At 42.3% G+C, this 17,207-nt stretch overlaps 1 protein-coding gene across 2 annotated transcripts; it reads right to left on the bottom strand.

Moving 5' to 3' along the window:
• Window positions 1-83: 83 nt before the first annotated feature.
• LOC115388005 (ATR-interacting protein-like) lies at window positions 84-11,021 on the bottom strand. Of its 2 annotated transcripts, none has more exons than XM_030090924.1 (18): window positions 10,750-11,021; window positions 8,867-9,198; window positions 7,809-7,897; window positions 7,333-7,503; window positions 7,133-7,245; window positions 6,623-6,768; window positions 6,434-6,511; window positions 6,189-6,297; window positions 5,147-5,326; window positions 4,286-4,547; window positions 4,125-4,169; window positions 3,818-3,996; window positions 3,235-3,371; window positions 3,053-3,144; window positions 2,221-2,307; window positions 2,054-2,132; window positions 1,755-1,976; window positions 84-637 (listed from the first exon to the last, which is right to left on the bottom strand). In XM_030090924.1, the coding sequence occupies exons 2-18, from the start codon at window positions 9,195-9,197 to the stop codon at window positions 573-575; spliced, it is 2,385 nt and encodes a 794-aa protein (XP_029946784.1). In that variant the 5' UTR covers window position 9,198; window positions 10,750-11,021; the 3' UTR covers window positions 84-572. The 2 variants fall into 2 exon arrangements, with proteins under 2 accessions (XP_029946784.1, XP_029946785.1); XM_030090925.1 differs by having other exon boundaries at window positions 6,434-6,508.
• Window positions 11,022-17,207: the final 6,186 nt, after the last annotated feature.

Here is a 17,207-nt window from a genome sequence, read left to right as displayed (position 1 = left end):
GATGATCTTTATCGTGCTTCAGGACAGGGAATTCTGTTTCAACAAACTGAAACTGTTTTTCAGATCAATTCAGGAAAAAAAAGCCTGAAGAAATTTTTTTAATATCAGCTTTTCCACAGATAACAGAGTCCCACTTGTTGTTATCACGACTTCTAGCTGATTCAGAAAAACAGATCCCGAGATTTAAAAAAAAAAAATTCTCGTTAAATATTTCGTGTGTGAAATGCAGTTAATTTAAAAACAGGACAATATTTTCCAATGAAAGCAAAAGGCTTCTTCCACATTTCTTCAAAGCAACTGAAGCTTAGTGGTGATCGTGTGAATATAAAGAAAAGCTGAAATACGCCATTTCTACACTATATGGAAATTGTGAAGAACAAATTATTTGAAATCAGCTTCAGTCGTGATGAACTTCATGGAGCAGAAGAGAGGCAGGAACAAAGACAAGACAAACAGAAAACACGAAAATAAACAAGTGACAAGGAAAGAGTGCATGTTAGAGCTCCATCTTCTCAGAAATATCCAATTAACCGTCAGAAAAGGCTCCTTAACGTCCGCTCAGCGGCAGCCAATCAGGAGCTACTGTCCACGTCCATGTCATCGCCCTCGGAGCGACAGATTTCCTCCAGCGCCAGCTCTGACACACAGAAACACACACACATTAAATTCTCTCATATCAGTACTTCAACTACACACTTTCGACGACCTTTACAGAGCAAGATGCAGAGAGCTGGACAGGAAAGCAATGACTGGCATTAACCTGAGCAAGGTTCCCATCATGCAATGTGTTTGTAAAAAACAAAAAAATAGTGGACGGTCAACAGAGTTTCACGTCATCGATTGGAATTTTTTTGCAGACAGTGGCAACTCCACCCCCTTTCATTAATTTCCATTAACAAGCTCAATATGCAGTTCAATACATACAGTATTCAGTTATATAATAATCTAAAAAAAAACACAACTAATTTTAGCAGTCGGTGACTAATAGCCAGCAGGAGAGGTGACAATTACTCACATCCAAACAGAGGTATGTGTGAAGAAATAACACTGAAGCATTCAAAGAAACAAAGAGAAAAGGCACTTTATGGAAAGTTCACCTGAGGTTGTGTGTTCAGATGTGAACATCTGTAAACCTCAATAAATACATTTATCCAGTTTTTGTCTCGTGTACCTGTTCATTTTGAACGGTGCCCAAAAAAAAAAAAACACAAAACAAAATCTTCTGAATGTTTTCACATGAATGTTTCCTGTTTCTCTTCTGTGAAGCATTGATAAACGTCACATGCAGCTTCACTGTCGTCTCTTCCGCAGCAACAGCAACGTTACTTCACTCAAATCTGCATCGTGTTTCGACCAAACTCATTCGTGACTGGAAATATTTAGAGAAACTGTTATTCTGACGTCGTTTCAGAGATTGTGGGGCGCAACACCGACAATATAAACAAGGTCGGGGTAGAATTTTACACAGATGAGTTCAGAGTCATCAGGAGGTGTTTGGAATATAAAAAGCTGCAAATATGTTTCCGCGCACACACCAGATCTATAAAATATTCCACCTCTGCTCGGGCGCTGCTGCTAGGAGATAGCCTTCAGCCCACACACTGAGTGTGAGTGTGTGTGTGTGTGTGAGAACATGATGGCTCACTAACTCAAGAGCGATTGATGTTACAGAGGGAAGAGTTAAGCATCAGTTATGGCTGAGCTCAGTGTGTGTGTGTGTGTGTGTGTGTGTGTGTGTGTGTGTGTGCTCGTACCCTCGCTCTCGCTGAGCTCTGGGATCTTCTTCAGCGTGTCTCGCACGGCGGGGATCACCTGGTCGTACATGTGCAGCAGCGGCCTGCAGCTCTCCGAGAAGCTGCTGTGATGCAGCAGCAGCCAGTGCAGCAGCAGCAAACACTCTCTGAGCAGAGACGCCGCCGCGCCGCGCCACCACGGCACGGGGGAGGCGGGGCACCGCTGCGGCGGCGGCGGCCAGACTGAAGGGAAACAGCAGCCGGGTGAGAAAAGTTTCCCTCAACTGAGCTTTTTCTCTCAAAAGTGAAATGTGACGGACCTGCTGAGTCAGCTGGACTGTCGGATCCTCGGACGTCGAGCCACTGACGATGTAAAACTATCACCACCGTCTGGACCAGCTGAGGCAGAGACAGCCGGGTCAGAATGTGCAAACATGACGACGAGCGGAAGTTTGAACAGAGCAGACAGCGGATCGGAGAAATCTACCTCCGTGTTGCACACACAGGACTTCTGCAGACTGGTGGTCCAGGTTTCTGTCCTCTGAATCATCAGTCTGCTCAACAATCGAACCACCTGAGACAAGAAACAACCAGCAAAGTGTTACAAATCCTCAAATAAAGGAAACTTTCAGCAGAGTCATCATGACAAACACTCTGTAACCCCAGTTCATTGTTGAGTGTTTTGTTTGTTCACTGAGTCTAAAGCTTCTTTCTTTGCTGCTAAATAAACAGAAGAACATTCATGATAAAGTCCACCATTAAAAACTCCCCGGCAGTCTCATGCATGGCTGGTCTTTGCAGAAATGTGATTTTAAATTCAAGAAGTGTTCATTTAGAAGCGGCCTTCAGGCTGATCATTATTTTTTAAACTTATTTGGTGTGCGACACAGTTCAAATAGTAGCGTTCATCCTTACATTCACATCCACGTGCAGCTCAGATAAACTGGTGTGTGTGTGTTTGTGTGTATATTCCATGTGTTATATGGAGGATCTAGTGTTCAACAGTGATGTAGAGTATTTAAGTGTTTTGAGGAAAAAAATAAATCTAATACAAGGAAAATGTCTTGTGGGAAGCATTAATGAGGTGCAGCCTCCATGAAACCAGCAGCTTTCGGAACTGTGTGGCCTTGTTACAGTGGTTTGTTCAAAAAGAGCAGTGGGAAAGTGAATCAACACAAATGAAGATGTGCAAGTTTTAGGCATTACATGCCCAACTGAAGTTAAAGAAAAGCAAATTAGAGGATGAAAGGAGTGAAATTCATGGTTAAAAAGATTGACTATTCTAAGGAAACACAGACACACACAGGAGAGCAGTGTACCTTCAGATCCAGCAGGACAGATTCTGTGTGTGTTGCCTTGTTGTCCGATCTGGTCCTGATCATCTGGAGCAACTTCAGGAAAACACAAGGGTCTAAAAACAAAACAGAATGACGTGCTGATGTTCAGCTGCGAGAAGAACAAACAGAGGAACGGACTGCTGCCGCGGCATACGGAGCCTCACCGTGCTGAGAGCAGAGCTGCCCGGCCAGCGCTTGGTGGTCACACATCGACGTGAGCACGCCGACACACTCCGAAACCACCTGCAGCCGGCTCTCTGCGGACACACACATACACACCCTCTGCAGAACGCACTGCAACCTGTGAGAGACGAGACAGAGGACGACAGCTCAGCTGCGATCGCTGTGGAGGAGGTTCACGGCATTTCAGATGTGTCTGTCAGATAAACCAAAGTCAAGCAGTTGTGTGCATATATTACAGATCCCACAACTTGAAGTGAAAGATTTACAGGAAATTTTATCTGACAGTTACGTAGGAAAACGGACACCGAGGATGGAGCTGTCAGCCCAAGATACAGGAGACGGACAAGATTTGGAAAAGATGACGACCCCGAACAGAAAAACGCCAAAGGATAAAGAAGCAGTACTGTATTTCAAGTTCATCTACAGTTTCTTACGCCGTTTTCATGCTTTGCTTTTTAACATATCCATCACGGTTGTGGTGATCATACATCGGAAACCCAGATCATCAGTTGTGAATCATTCACACAGGAACCCACATTTCAGTGTTGCCGACCGGGTGTGTACCTGTCACTGTGCGTTTGTGGCGCCCGATCCGTGAGAACACACAGCGTCCGCACGGCGTTGACGGCGATCTCCTCCCCATGTGAGCTGCTTCCACCAAGTCCTGCATCACACAACCGCAGCAACGACTGCAGCAAGGGATTCTGGGAGCTGAAACCAATACCTGGAGCAAATCCTTCACCCTAAGAGCAAAGAAAGGGAATTTGAATAAACACATGAATGGAAATGATGAATAAAATTAGTGATATTATTACAACAATCAGAGATGCCAGATCTGATGCTGCGGCTGCACTGTGGTATCAGTCTGTACCTTGTTGTTTTTGTCACTCTTGTTAGACAGCACAGCTTCCACCACCTGAAGAGCAGATCAAATCAAGGTCAAAGGTCAGGACTGCAGGTATTCAAACTTCTGAAAGTCACCTGAGATGAACTCAGATGACATCCAGAAGTGTGCACTGGTCCTGCCGTCACCTCGTCGCTGTGAGCCAGCAGCAGATACAGGAGCCTCAGAGCAGCTAAGCCGGTCTCCTCGCTGCTGAAGACAGGCGGACACGTCTCCCCGGGTCGTCCAATCCCAGCCGAGGCAGCGCGGCCTGCCGGGACGGAGCCGTCGGCAGACGAGCGTGAGTCACCGGCGTCAGCGGAGGCGGAGGGCGGCGAGTCCAGAGCCTGACAGAGCCGAGAGAGGTGAAGGTCCAGGAGAGGGAGGAGGAGGACGGCTCCGGGACACAACCTGTCACACAAGTTCAGTTTTTAATTCATCTGTTTGAAATTTAATACATTTTTTTTATCTTAAAGGTATTGTAAAATAAACACATTTGTTTGATCCACAACAACAAATACAATCCACTGAAGCAGCAGTGTTTCCAACTGCATTTGAATCTCAATTTAAAAATAAGAAAGGATGTATTTTCAGAAGCATGAGTTCAGGTTATCAAGTGTTAATAATATGAGCTGCCGTGCAGTTTGTAGATATTTATGTAGTACAGGATTCGTTATGCTGTCTTGCTCATCCAACACTGTTTGTGTGGGGAAAACTGTTGGCATCAACAAGGACCAACGGAGAGTCCAAATGAAAGGACATCACAAAGCCACACCCCAAAACTAATTTTTAGCACAATAATCAACAAGACATTAACAAAGTAACTCTTCTGTTACTTTCTACTCAGCATTATTCATTCAGCAGCAAAGTCATAACAAACGACAGTCTAACGTTTTGAGACGCACCAGGGTGTGAACACTGTGGTCTGTTTAAGAACTGCCGTTACATCAGGTGGCCACTAGATGTCACTGCAGTCACAGGAGGTGGAGGAGCGATAATTCATCAGATACCTGTCTTTGCTGCTGCTGCTGCTGCTGCTGCTGCTGCTGAGCCCAGCTGGTCTCTGGTTCTGACTCAGCATGTTCAGTCCAGTTACAGCCAGACTCTGGACCGGACTCAGAGCCGCTCTGGGAGCTCCAGCAGCGCCGGCTGGCACATCAGAGCGAAGCATGAAACCTTCTGAGAGCCGGCTGTAATGAGACACACAACACCTGCCCTCATGATCTGAGAAACATTTTACTACTGATTTTTAAACCACTAATATTACTTTAGAGAGCGAGAGAGAGAGAGAGAGAAAGAGAGAGAGAGAGATGCTTTGAAAGTGAAGAAAATGTCAAGAAGCACCAATGATATTTTAAGTTATTTGATTTTCAAGTTACAAGACAAAGTAATTCCACAGCTTTTCTATAGATGTCAGGAGCAAAAGAATGTGTCACAAAAAAAGAAGAAAAAAAAACAGGCTTCGGTAGATTAGGAGAAAACACTCAGACCTCCTGCATCAGAGAGGAATAAACACCTAGACTATCTGATTCAGACTGGAAATGCCCAAACACAGCTGCTGCTGCTTCATGTTGTTTTTTTTACATGCCAGCATCTGTCAGTGTAAACAGAAGGGGGACACATCAGTGTTTGTGACGTCCCGTGAGAAAGACGAGAGTCGGTTGTTGTCACGCTGCATGTCTCACTGACAGGACTGAACTTCCTCCATATGTTGTCCTGAAGCACAAAACTGCCCTGAAAGAGGTTGGCAGGCATGGTCATGCGCGCATGAAAAGGCTGCATGGTGCGTTTGTCTATTTAAACAATCTGAAACAATATCTGAACACCTTTTTCCCCCAAAATATGATCCTGATAAAGAGGGAGGTGGCTTGTGTGACAAAGTAACGAGTCATGCTGGCATATAAACTGTACAGCAGTTCAGAATCTGAAAACTGCAGCTTTAGATGCAAAATTCTTTAAAGAAGCCATGTGTGTTTACATTAAATCCAAATCGACATCACTTACAATATTTTTTCAATCAAGACATTCATTGATTTGTTTTGTTGTTGTTACCTGGATGTTGTCAGGCTGATGTCAGTCAGACTCATGGACAGCAGGTGAGAAAGGCCGAGGCTGCTGGGAGACAGAGGCTGCTGCAGCAACAACCCCAGCAGGACACCGCCTGAAGGACAAACACCCAGATCATGGAAATCACTTTACTTTAGAAAGTCAAACCAGACCGTCAGGCTGACGGTCTGTCTGTTAATAAAATAAAGCGTTCATCTGACCACGTCAGGCAGTGCTGCATGGTGACGAACCTCTGTGCCGTGAGTGAGCAGGTCTGACAGTCTGAAAGGGGTCTGGGCGAGATGCTTCTGATCTGGACACACAATCTGCTAGAATACACACACATATACACACGCATTGACCATGCACAGAATTAACCCAAGAACAGAGATTGAATAACAACAGAAAATCTGTTTCACGACCATTAGAAAGTGGCGCACCGTTTCGTTTTGCCTTTACTGTGGTTATCCTGGATGATGCCTGAGCCAGAAACGCCTCCTTGGTGATGAAACCATTTCCTATTGGAGAGGAAGAGCTACTGCCACTCCCATGATGCTTCTGGGCAACAGAACTCGTGGTCCTCGGGCTAAGAGAGGGGACAACAAACGATCTGAACACACTTTCACTACCCAATCCGTAAAGTTGATTCAGGGAATCAGCTCCCTAAAGTCAGGTGAGACGGTGAAAGTGAAAGTAAACATATCTAAATACAACAATAGAGTATTTGTAAATATGCCTAATTAAGTTAGTTATTAGGAAAATTTCAGGCCGGCAAAAGTCAAACTCTAAATGTTAGCAATTACAGATTATAGACGCCTACTGTGACCGTAACCCTGACACAGCAGGTCTGACAGATGAATGAGGTCTCTGCCAAGCTCAGTTTCATCCGAACAAAAATCAAGACGTTTTCCCAGCAACCTAATATGCTGGTGATGTTGAGGATTGCAGACCTGCTCCTGGCGGGCGGAGACCCCAGTTTGTTTCTGTCTGAATTGTGCAGTTTGGTCTTCATCTCATTGATCTCTGCTTCTTTAAACTGAAGCTCCGTCTGCAGAGACTGAACCTGTGTGCAACAACATGTCAGCGTTACTCCAGGGATGCTCAATCCTGCATGTGAGGTTTTTTTTTTTTCTTTTTTCTAGTTCCTCACCTTCTTGTTGAGCTCCTTCTCTTTGTCACTCTGCTCTTTCTGCCTCTGAGTATCCAGCAGGATCTGGTTTTGTCTTTGAGCCTCCTTCTCCTGCTGAGCTGCTTTCAAAGAGTCTCTCAGGACACGAATCTCGCCGCTTTTCAACAGGATCTCCTCCTCTACCTCCTTCAGCTAAAAACACGGGGAAAAAAAAACACTCAGACTCTATTGAACCACAACTTTTTTTAGACAATGTGCAATATTAATGAAAAACATGACAACACTATACCTACAAAGGTAACAAACTGTGATTTAAATCATCAGGCCTGGATGGAGTTTGCATACATGGACATTTTTCTCAAAAGGTTTCCCAAAAACATGTCAATGCCAATTCTACATGTGCTCTGGGTTTTACTGTAGGAGTATGGAGTTGTGTGCTTGTCATTGTTAGCCTGTGATTAAATAACATCCAGTGATGCTGCGCTTCAGCGCCTTACCCTCCTCTTCAGCTCAGCATGCTGAGCCTCCAGCACGCTGTAGGAGTCTTCCCTGCCCGACCCGAGCTGCGGCTGCTGCCTGTTACATGCTGAAATACAGAAGAATAAACACAGACTTTTCAGTCGTTCAGTGACCTGAAATGACCTGTCAAGCTATGGACAGCCAGCAGCCCTCTGGAGATCGAGATGTGAGGGATTCAGAGGTCAAGACGGTTGTTGTGCTTGTCAAACTGACCAGGTTGCAGCGTGCATTATCTAACTAAACTGTTATCAGGGAATGACGTTTCCATTAAAGAATGTCACTTATGGGTACATTTGAAAGTGAAACCCGTTTGGATGGCAGGATTCAAGGTTTTCTAGAAGAAACTTAGAACTTATAGCAATGCTTTCAAGTACATTAATTACAGGACGGAGACATTAACTTTGGCCTTAAAGGCTTAACCCAACCGGACTTATCCTCACTGGAAGGCTGCATACTTACTGTAACTGACAAAATAATGAGACACTCACCAAAACTATTTTTAAGATCAGATGTGATCAAAATGAAGCATTACAGCATCAGAGATTGAACCGAAATGTTGCAGTGTAAATCTATCATCTCCATTAGTCACCCCTGTTAGATAACACTGTTATCTGCGCCGACTGAATTTTACACTTCTCACGCCAAACTTGGCCGGCGCTCACACACAGAGGAACAGCCTGTGCCAGAAAGAGGGCCAAAAATGCTGTAATTCTCTTAATGTGAGAAAGAAAGAAAGAAAAAAAAGCATAACAGGAGTAGATGAGATGGAATTCACGCTGCCAGTTTTGGACTGGGGAGATAGAACGGCATGTGTTTTCACAGAGACTGCTTCGCTGCTCTACTTTAGAGAAACAGTTTGGACAAAAACATCAACATGTTTAATGAACAGACGACTGTGTTGCTTATTTTCACTGACATCAAGGCTAATCAATGGTGTGCTGGAACAATACCTGCTGACTGAATGGTTTTGAACGTGGTCAAAAGGAAACATGAGAAGATTCGGACAAAAAGGTAACACTGCCTCTCCTGGACTTACCGAGAGGCTCCCTGCTTGATATCCCAGCATTCCCTCTGTTGACGCCAAATGTGTTCGCTCGGCTCTGAAATGCCGTCGATCTGCTCGGAGGCTTGTTTTGCGCAGCCGACGTTGACCTGGTTGACAAGCGGCTCGGCTCCACCGCTTTGTTTCCTGCTTCAGACCCTATTCCAGAGTGCACTGCGGTGGAGGTGATGGCCTGTGAGGCAATGATGTCGATTTCATCCAGATCGTCCTGAGTGAAGTCTTCGTCATCCCCGAACGGGTCATCGAAGGCCGTCACCACGTCCTGGTTCAGGCCTCGAAGGCGTTTCGTGGGAGGACAGTTCATGCTGAAGAGGAGGAAGAGTACAGGCACCCCATAACAACTGTAAGCTCACACTGCTGTCAGAGAATTTATTGGTTATTCAACAGAATAGTACAACTTTTCAGAATATCTGATAATCTATCATAATAAACTTTTAAACTAATACAGATGAAACTGACCTGACTACAAAAGCCTTGATCACCTTTCAGCTACTTTCTGGGGTGAGAGAAATCCTAAATATTAACCCTACCATTTAAGGCCAAACTTTTAAATTGTTGTATGTAGCAAAACTGTGGGAATTACATAACAGTGCTGTCGGTATTTTTAGGAGGGAGAAGTGTTCTGCACAAATGTGAGGACTTCCAAATAGCCTCCCACATATTTCTGCAGAACTGTCTTCGGTATGGCTAGACTTTAGTTTAACAACACAAGGGCGAAGGACATTTACTGTCAGTATTATTACAATATCCATACAACATGAAGAATAAAAGCTAAAAAGTAGCATTAAGCACTGAGAAAACCTACAAACTAAAGTGCATGCACAACTTATTTAAGTCGTCAAAATATAGTTTATATATTATATAAAAATGCACTTCGCAATCAACCCAAATCCCCAAAATGCGGAGAAACCTTGCAAGATACAAAACAACTCAGTAGCATTTTACAAGACCAAAGAAGTTCACACAATCTACAGTACACAGCGTCAACATATAATACCAAGAATCTGAACAAATCACTGCTTGCAAGGAAGAAAGTTGAAAAGTCAGTGCTGAATGTGTATATTTGGGCTCTGAGGTCGCACTCCATAAAGAACAGACACGATTCTTCAGTGAAAGTCGCTGTGGGCTCAGATACACTTCTGAATCATTATCACAAAGTGTACTGCACAATTCAAAAAGGTGAGTCAAGAGCTGTATCGTGCAAAAAAGATGAAAATATAAAAAAAATAAAATGAAGCTGCGCCAAATAACATTTAAACCAAACTGAGTAAGGATGGATAACTTTTCAGGGATCAGCTGATTTCAATTGTCAGCAGTCCCCAGAAATAACATCAAGATAAGCAGAGAATCCTTTTTTTTCAGCTCAAAGTCAGCATATGTAAAGGTTGAGGACTAATTAAGTGGCGATGGTGTAAGAAACATCTGAGAATATTCTACAAATGCTAAACAAATACATGAAGGTTATGTAACAGGATCTGCTAACATGCAGGAGTCATCGGTTGCAGTGGACGTCAAAGACGATACTGCATCCCAGAACTTCAGCAGAATCAGCTCACTTGGCCAGAAGTTTTCAAACAGCTCAAATGTTGATCCTCTCCCAGCCAGTTTGAAAAGTGTGGCTGTCATTGACTATATTATTATCAAACAGTAAGTGTCCTACAGTTAAATAAAGATTTTTATCACTATAGTTATTATTATTGTTGTTGCGGATGTTTCCAGATTTGTATTCTATTCCAACACATACATACACCAACCAATTTTTTAAGGAAATTCAAGCTGGTAGACAAGGGATAAATAGTTGATGTATAAAACTTTAGAAATGCATCACGTCAGATGAACATGTAGAAGTTTGTTACCTTCTGCTCGGTGCCGAGTCGCTTCTGAAGTCAGTTAGCTCAAAGCTAACAGCGAGCCGCGATTCCCCTAAAGAGGAGCCTTCTAAGCCGTCACGACAATTTTATAGTCCTTCAGGCACTTCATTTCAAACAGTTTAGCGATTTCTGAGGAGGGCGATCCTTCACATATCTCCTCTGATGTGAATTAAAAGGTGAAAACGCGCTGTTAAATTGTTTAATCGGCATACAATCAGCATAAAGTTGGAGTGTCATTGAAGGCGCTTCTGCATAGCCGATAATCTGACCAATCAGAGGCCAGCGTTCACGGTCTGCCCAATCAGAATCAAACATTCGCTTAGTGTCCCGTACGGTGCCCCGTTGGAGACAAACTACAGTATTCGCGCGAATACAAACCTACTTTAACGAAATCGTGTCACATTCTGAATAAACCAACATTATCTAAAAAGGTACAAACTGCGCCCATTTTATCTTCACAAATTATAGGTACAGACAGTTGAGTGAAAATAACGTGTAGTAATAAAAATAAAAGATTGAAATGAATAAAAACAGTAAAATGCTATGACTTCTATAAAAACAATAAGTCTGAAATGAAAATAATCAATTGAGTGGAAAACCTTTCATTTAATTTATCTGGCAATTTCACAGCAATTACCAAACTCCTACATGGCTACAGTCTCTAAGCCTTCCCTTGCTCACTCTTGACCTTTTTTTTCTGCATTAAAAATTGAAGACAAATCTTTGAGAATCATTCTCTATCTGCTTACCACGTCATATCCACAGTACCTCTCTCTCTTTTCATTCAATGAATTTAATGTTGGCACAAATTCTGAGTTGTTCAGTATGAAATAAAGCAAAAAGTGGAAATGAAACAAATCACAAAGTAGCCAAGGTAGGTATAATTTATAGCATCCTATAAATAACAACAGCTCCTCAGTGCAGCAATGACAGACCATCTGTGATGTGGAGGCGTCAAAGACTCTCCTGCACAGGTGAACCAGAACCTATAATTTTATAGCTTACAGCTAGAAATTAAGATATTGTGATCACATATTTATTTAAAGACTGATATGCATGTATAAATGTGAAAAAAAAAAAGTTTTTTCAACACTGGGCATTTTTATAAAATTTATTCCTCAAAAAATAATAAATTAATAATAACTAAACATCTAATAGTAAAAGTAACAATCAAAACAATGCTTTCCAAAGATTAAAAATGCCTATACTCTTGTCACATTGAAATTACCCCCTTATTTGGCTGGACAATCTGAGAGGCTATTTAAAGGAAAAGATGTGAGCCGTTAGTGACCCAGAAATTATCCTTAATGTCCATCAGTCCATCTTACACTTCATTCTGGACCTTTTGGATCGGAACCAATCCCAGTTGATCCAGCTGCACCCTACACACCCTCCAGTCTACCGCAGGGCAAATAAGATACACACCTGCAGGCAAAATAGAGTCACCAATTAACCTCAAACGCATCTCTGTGGGTCAAAAATTATCAACAAACACAACAAATGATAAACTCTTTAGAGCTTTAACCACAACACCACCATACCTTTACATGATTAAAAAAATATTGATACAATGAACAAGTCAAATGATGCCCCTGTAACACCAACAGTGGTTGCATGCGATGTGGCATTCACTGCCGTTTCTTCTGGCTGCACACATGAAATCCTGCATGTACAGTCTCCTCATATAGAGGCTTCTTGTGGCTTCTCAGCAACAGCAAGTGTGCTTTCCATTTATAGACACAGACAGGTCTGTGTGTCGCAGCTGAGGCTCTACAGTGTGTGTGTGTGTGTGTGTGTGTGTGTGTGTGTGTGTGTGTGTGTGTGTGTGTGTGTGTGTAAAACTCTGACACATGCTCTCTCTCCGCCTCCGTACCTCAGTACAGAAATGGCAGAGCTCAGCGACAGGAATCCAGATGCACCCGTCATCATCACCATCAGCAACCGCAGCAGAACGAAACACACATGCTGCACACACACACACGCACTCGCACACAAGCTCATCACTGACATCTGCACCACCATAGTATCACCAGTAACACTCGTACTCTGCACTGTCGCAGGTCTTCTCTGCAGATTCAGCTCTTCAAGTCTAAATAGAAAAATATAATTAAGTGAACTAACAAAGCAGCAGAAACACGGACACACACACACACACACACACACACACACACACACACACACACACACATATATTTGGCAGGCTGGTTGTTATGGCAACCAAACAGTCAGAGCAGGGTCAGTGAAAGTAAATGAGATGAAATGAAGCTCACATGCATGTGCATGTTGCAGTGGAGCAGAGGCGTAGCTGTCACAGATGGCCGTCTTTCTGTGCAGATTTGAGACATTTGTGGCTTCGGTGTCCTGCGGCTTCCTCTCAGGAGGCGCTGTGGTGGCAGCCAGGCTGCAGAGCTAATCCAAGAGTGAGCTGTGTTCACACTGCGGTGGAGACCATGTTCCTGCGTGATGTAATATTTATTGACAGATTAAACCTTCTCCACTTGGAGTCATTGAGTTCAGTCTGCAAATTGGAATCATAAACTCGTCCCTCTGAGATTGGTGTCACGTGTACTTGACAACCTGTTCGGTCCCAGCACTCATCGTCTGTGTTGCTATGCCTGTCAGACTTCATTTGTGGACAGCTGTTCTTTTCAGTCATGCAAATACCATTCTTTTTTTTTAAACTTGTTTTGTAATGTCATTCTTTTGTTAATTCAAAAGATAAGGGTTAGGGGTTTAACTGAAAAGGCTTTATGTGCTATATGGTACTCCAGTCAAAGGAAAGAGGTTCACAGAGAGTGAGGTCGTGAGTGTTTTCTTTCCAATTATAGGCTGCATCTGTGATTGGTGGAGTTTAAAACCTTGCTGCTGAAGCATTAATTGATGAGGTGATCAGGGAGACACTTCCTTTACTCTTTTGGGCTTCAGTTGAAAACAGCTTCTTGAAATTAATCACAGATTAATTTTTGAAGTGATGTAGTGAAACGCTTCCTTAGAAATCTAATATTTCTATGTTAGCTGTGGAGTTGTCAGGTGGGGTTCTCTGACAAGAGGTCATAATGTTTGTACAGTAGATGATTTGGGATGCCAGCTATCAATATGGGAAAAGTGCAAAGTTGATCCAATGAAGAGGATGAGAGTATTCGATAGAGAATGTGAGATGTTTTAACATATTTCATCCCCTGAATCACTGAAGATTAAGATTCTTAACTGTTTGTTTTAAGGTATTTCATTTATTCCTCTGTAAAGCTTTAATGTATTCATTTTATTTCTTGACAAAGAACTGCAAATTTCCTTGTCTCTGAATGGTGATCTATAAATAAATTTGCTTTGCCTTGAGCTGAATCATTACCGGAGTAGTTTTTTTTTTATCTGTGTTCGCCCACAATCTGTAAGTCAAGGTTCAGCTGGACAAGAATTCACTTTCAAAATGAAGTTGAAAATAAAGTATTTGAGGGGATAAAGTGGTTCAACTTCAGCAGCATTAACGATTTGTCACATGTCATTAGATGGCAACTATTCTGACAGACCAACAGTGTCAAACAAAAGCATCGCAGGCCAAACACCAACCAAATGATTCAGTCAAGCCTTCAGAACATTAACTTTAATTTTAGTCATTTAGATAGCTAATCTGAATTGATGGCGATAAAAAACTACATCAAAGTCAAACAGTCTGAATTACATCTTCTGCAATGAATTATTGCTGATACGACAAGTTGGTCACTGGTTTGTTCCTTAATGAAAGGGTTTTAATGAAAGTATTTCGTATTTAGGTAATTTATTTCAATCTTTTTTTGCACTTGTCACATTTCGGACTTTTGAAAATGTCAATAAAATGAAGCAAAACGGTGCCGTGTAGGCAAATCTTAGACTAATAATTCAGTGAAACATGAATCTCACCCTCAACATCTTCAAACTGAATCAAAGGAAACTTTCTGGGATGACAACGTTCAACAAATGGACCGATGCAATTTTGTATTATTGTTAAAAATTAGTAATTGAAATTTCAATGTCTGTATAATTATTCTAAAAAAAGCTCAAAGGAAATCTTTGGATGGGAAAAATAACTCTGATGGAAACACATCTGATTTGTAGCACAGCTAGAATAAATATGACTTCCCACCTGTTTCAAGTAACAAGAAGACCCAACCACTTTACCACATCATTGATCAACTACTGGCTAATGCTTTATGACGAACAAATAAAAACAAAACAATCCATCTATGAATCTAAGAAGAAAGAGTTAGGGGGAAAAAGAAATATAGAGAAAAAGAAGATTCAAATATGTAACAAGATTTAATCCCATTCCATCTTTGTAATGACCTTAATTTTGTATGTCAAAGAACACCTCGTCCTAATTTAACAGCAATCTCAGTGCACCAATGTACCAGAAGTCAACAGTTGTGATTTTCTACCACAGTTGAACCACACCCATCACTCAGTGCAACACCACGAACAAGCAACCCTCCTGTCATCACAACATCCTAAACTTTGCCAAAATCAGTTCTTGAAATGTACTTTTGGATTCAAATATATTTCACAGCTTGTCTAGTTAGTCTCTACAGATAATTTGTTCAATAGTGATGTGGAACAGAAGGGCGTCTCCGTCTTTGGTTTTAACCATCTGTAAGGTGCAGCACCCGTAGAGCAGTTTGGGGTCGGAGAACCCACAGCGGTATCCTGCTGGCAGTGAGATTTCAACAGTGACCCCCAGAACACACGTTGTCTTCTCTAATCTCAAGGCCACCACTGTTTCTTCTCCTTTGTCTTTCCACAACACAGAGCAGCCAAATAAATAAAGCCCAATATCGTGACAGCATTTCTGTCACTGTATTCCCACAGACATGACCAGGACCATGTTTCTGTCAGACTGTTTGGATCCGTTCTATCAGTTCTCAGACCCAGTCATTTTAAAATCAGATCCCAACAAATCAAATTTGTAATAATTCTTTGGTATGGGCTGTGAGATGGCAGCACCCACACCTGTTTGGGGAGGTGCCCTCTTTTCTCTTTCTTCCATCAAAATCACATTGTTGTCATGTCTCCCTCCTTCAACCTGTATTATTTCTGTTGATGCAGCATTGTCATCTGGCTGACAATATGAGACTTTTTCTTTTTTCATTTTTAGTTTGATCAGTTAATAACCGGCCGGGCATGGTCAGAATCTTTGGCTTCAAAAATAGACGGCAAAATCGATGATTGCTTGTTGAACTGAAACGTAATGTTAGGTTTTGCAAGTGAAGTTTTTTTCTTTTAAATGAAAAACATTACTTCAGAAACTCAACAATTAGAATGAGAAATTCATGAATGTGCTCACTCAAGAATGTTTTTATTTTTCTCCCAGGACAGCCATGATGTCAGATTCACACCTTTATCAAATACAGTATCCAGGCGAAGTGCCAGGAGGGATAGTGGGCAGGAAGTGTGATCACTTTACATCAGATCCCCTCGGATATATAGGATATGCAAATATAGAGACTTTTTATTTCCAGGACGGCGGTGATGCAATACTAGGAAGGTGAGTAATCGTCAAAATAACACATTTCACAATCTGCTGAAGGGAAATTATTATCTTGTTTTTGTTTCTCTCTTTCTGACAAAGGTGGCTCATTGTGCATCCACTGCATAAACAATGCTGCAGATAGTTACAATACATCTATTCATTTTTTATTTTCTTAGACATTCGTGACAATCTGTCCTCTAAAGTTTATCATATAAGCCTTAATTTTGACAAACTATTGACTTCGAGCATTTGTGAGTTCACAGATTCTACTGTTCATTTATAATAAATAAAAACTGAAATGATGAATTTCTGAAGCATTTTTTGGGGAGGAGACGCAGAGTGTGTACTACATTTCCCACTATGCATCTGTAGGGGGATCCTGGAGGAACAGCAAGAAGATGGATGGTTGGGTTGCGTGTTTCCTCTGCCTCTGTGTATCCTGCTGCAGTAGAGGCTGCCTCCTGCATGAGGCTTTGCTGAGGAGTTTCAGTCACAGAGGAAGACGTCCACAGGGAGAACGCCGCTGCCGATTGGCTGCTGACCCCTGAGAAGCCACCAATCAGAAAGCATTTCTGCTGAGCGACTGTGTGTTTCCCTCTCCATCTCTGAACGCACTGTGCCAGCCTGCGCATATTTTTATGCTTGCAGCGCTGCATGCATGGCTGTGTCTCTGTGTGTGCAGGATGCTAAAATCTAAAGGGTCAGGGATGGAAATCCTAAAGAAATAGTGTTTTTTTTTTTTTTTTTTTTTTTAAGGGAGTAAAAAGGGCGTAAAGGAACAGGCAAGAAAGACCAGATGTTGGGGAGGGAGGGATAGGCAAGGAAGCACGAAGGGGAGATAGAAGGAGAGTGGGAGGCGGAGGAGGAGGAGGAGGAAGAGAAGGAGAAGGAGACGATCTGCTGAGGAAAGCAGCAGCATCGTTGATTTTCATAGGAAACCAAG

Source organism: Salarias fasciatus, chromosome 5 (genome assembly GCF_902148845.1).
Source record: "Salarias fasciatus chromosome 5, fSalaFa1.1, whole genome shotgun sequence".
Classification (NCBI taxonomy): domain Eukaryota; kingdom Metazoa; phylum Chordata; class Actinopteri; order Blenniiformes; family Blenniidae; genus Salarias; species Salarias fasciatus.
The sequence above is the reverse complement of the archived record's forward strand: the minus strand, read 5'-3'. Positions and strand labels throughout refer to the sequence as shown.

Coding starts and splice junctions, on each gene's coding strand:
- LOC115388005 (XM_030090924.1), bottom strand. CDS start 9,197: ATGAACTGTCCTCCCACGAAACGCCTTCGAGGCCTGAACCAGGACGTG. Junction 7,504..7,808: donor ATGCTGAGCTGAAGAGGAGG/GTAAGGCGCTGA, acceptor CCGTGTTTTTAG/CTGAAGGAGGTAGAGGAGGA. Junction 3,145..3,234: donor GCAGCTCTGCTCTCAGCACG/GTGAGGCTCCGT, acceptor TTTTGTTTTTAG/ACCCTTGTGTTTTCCTGAAG.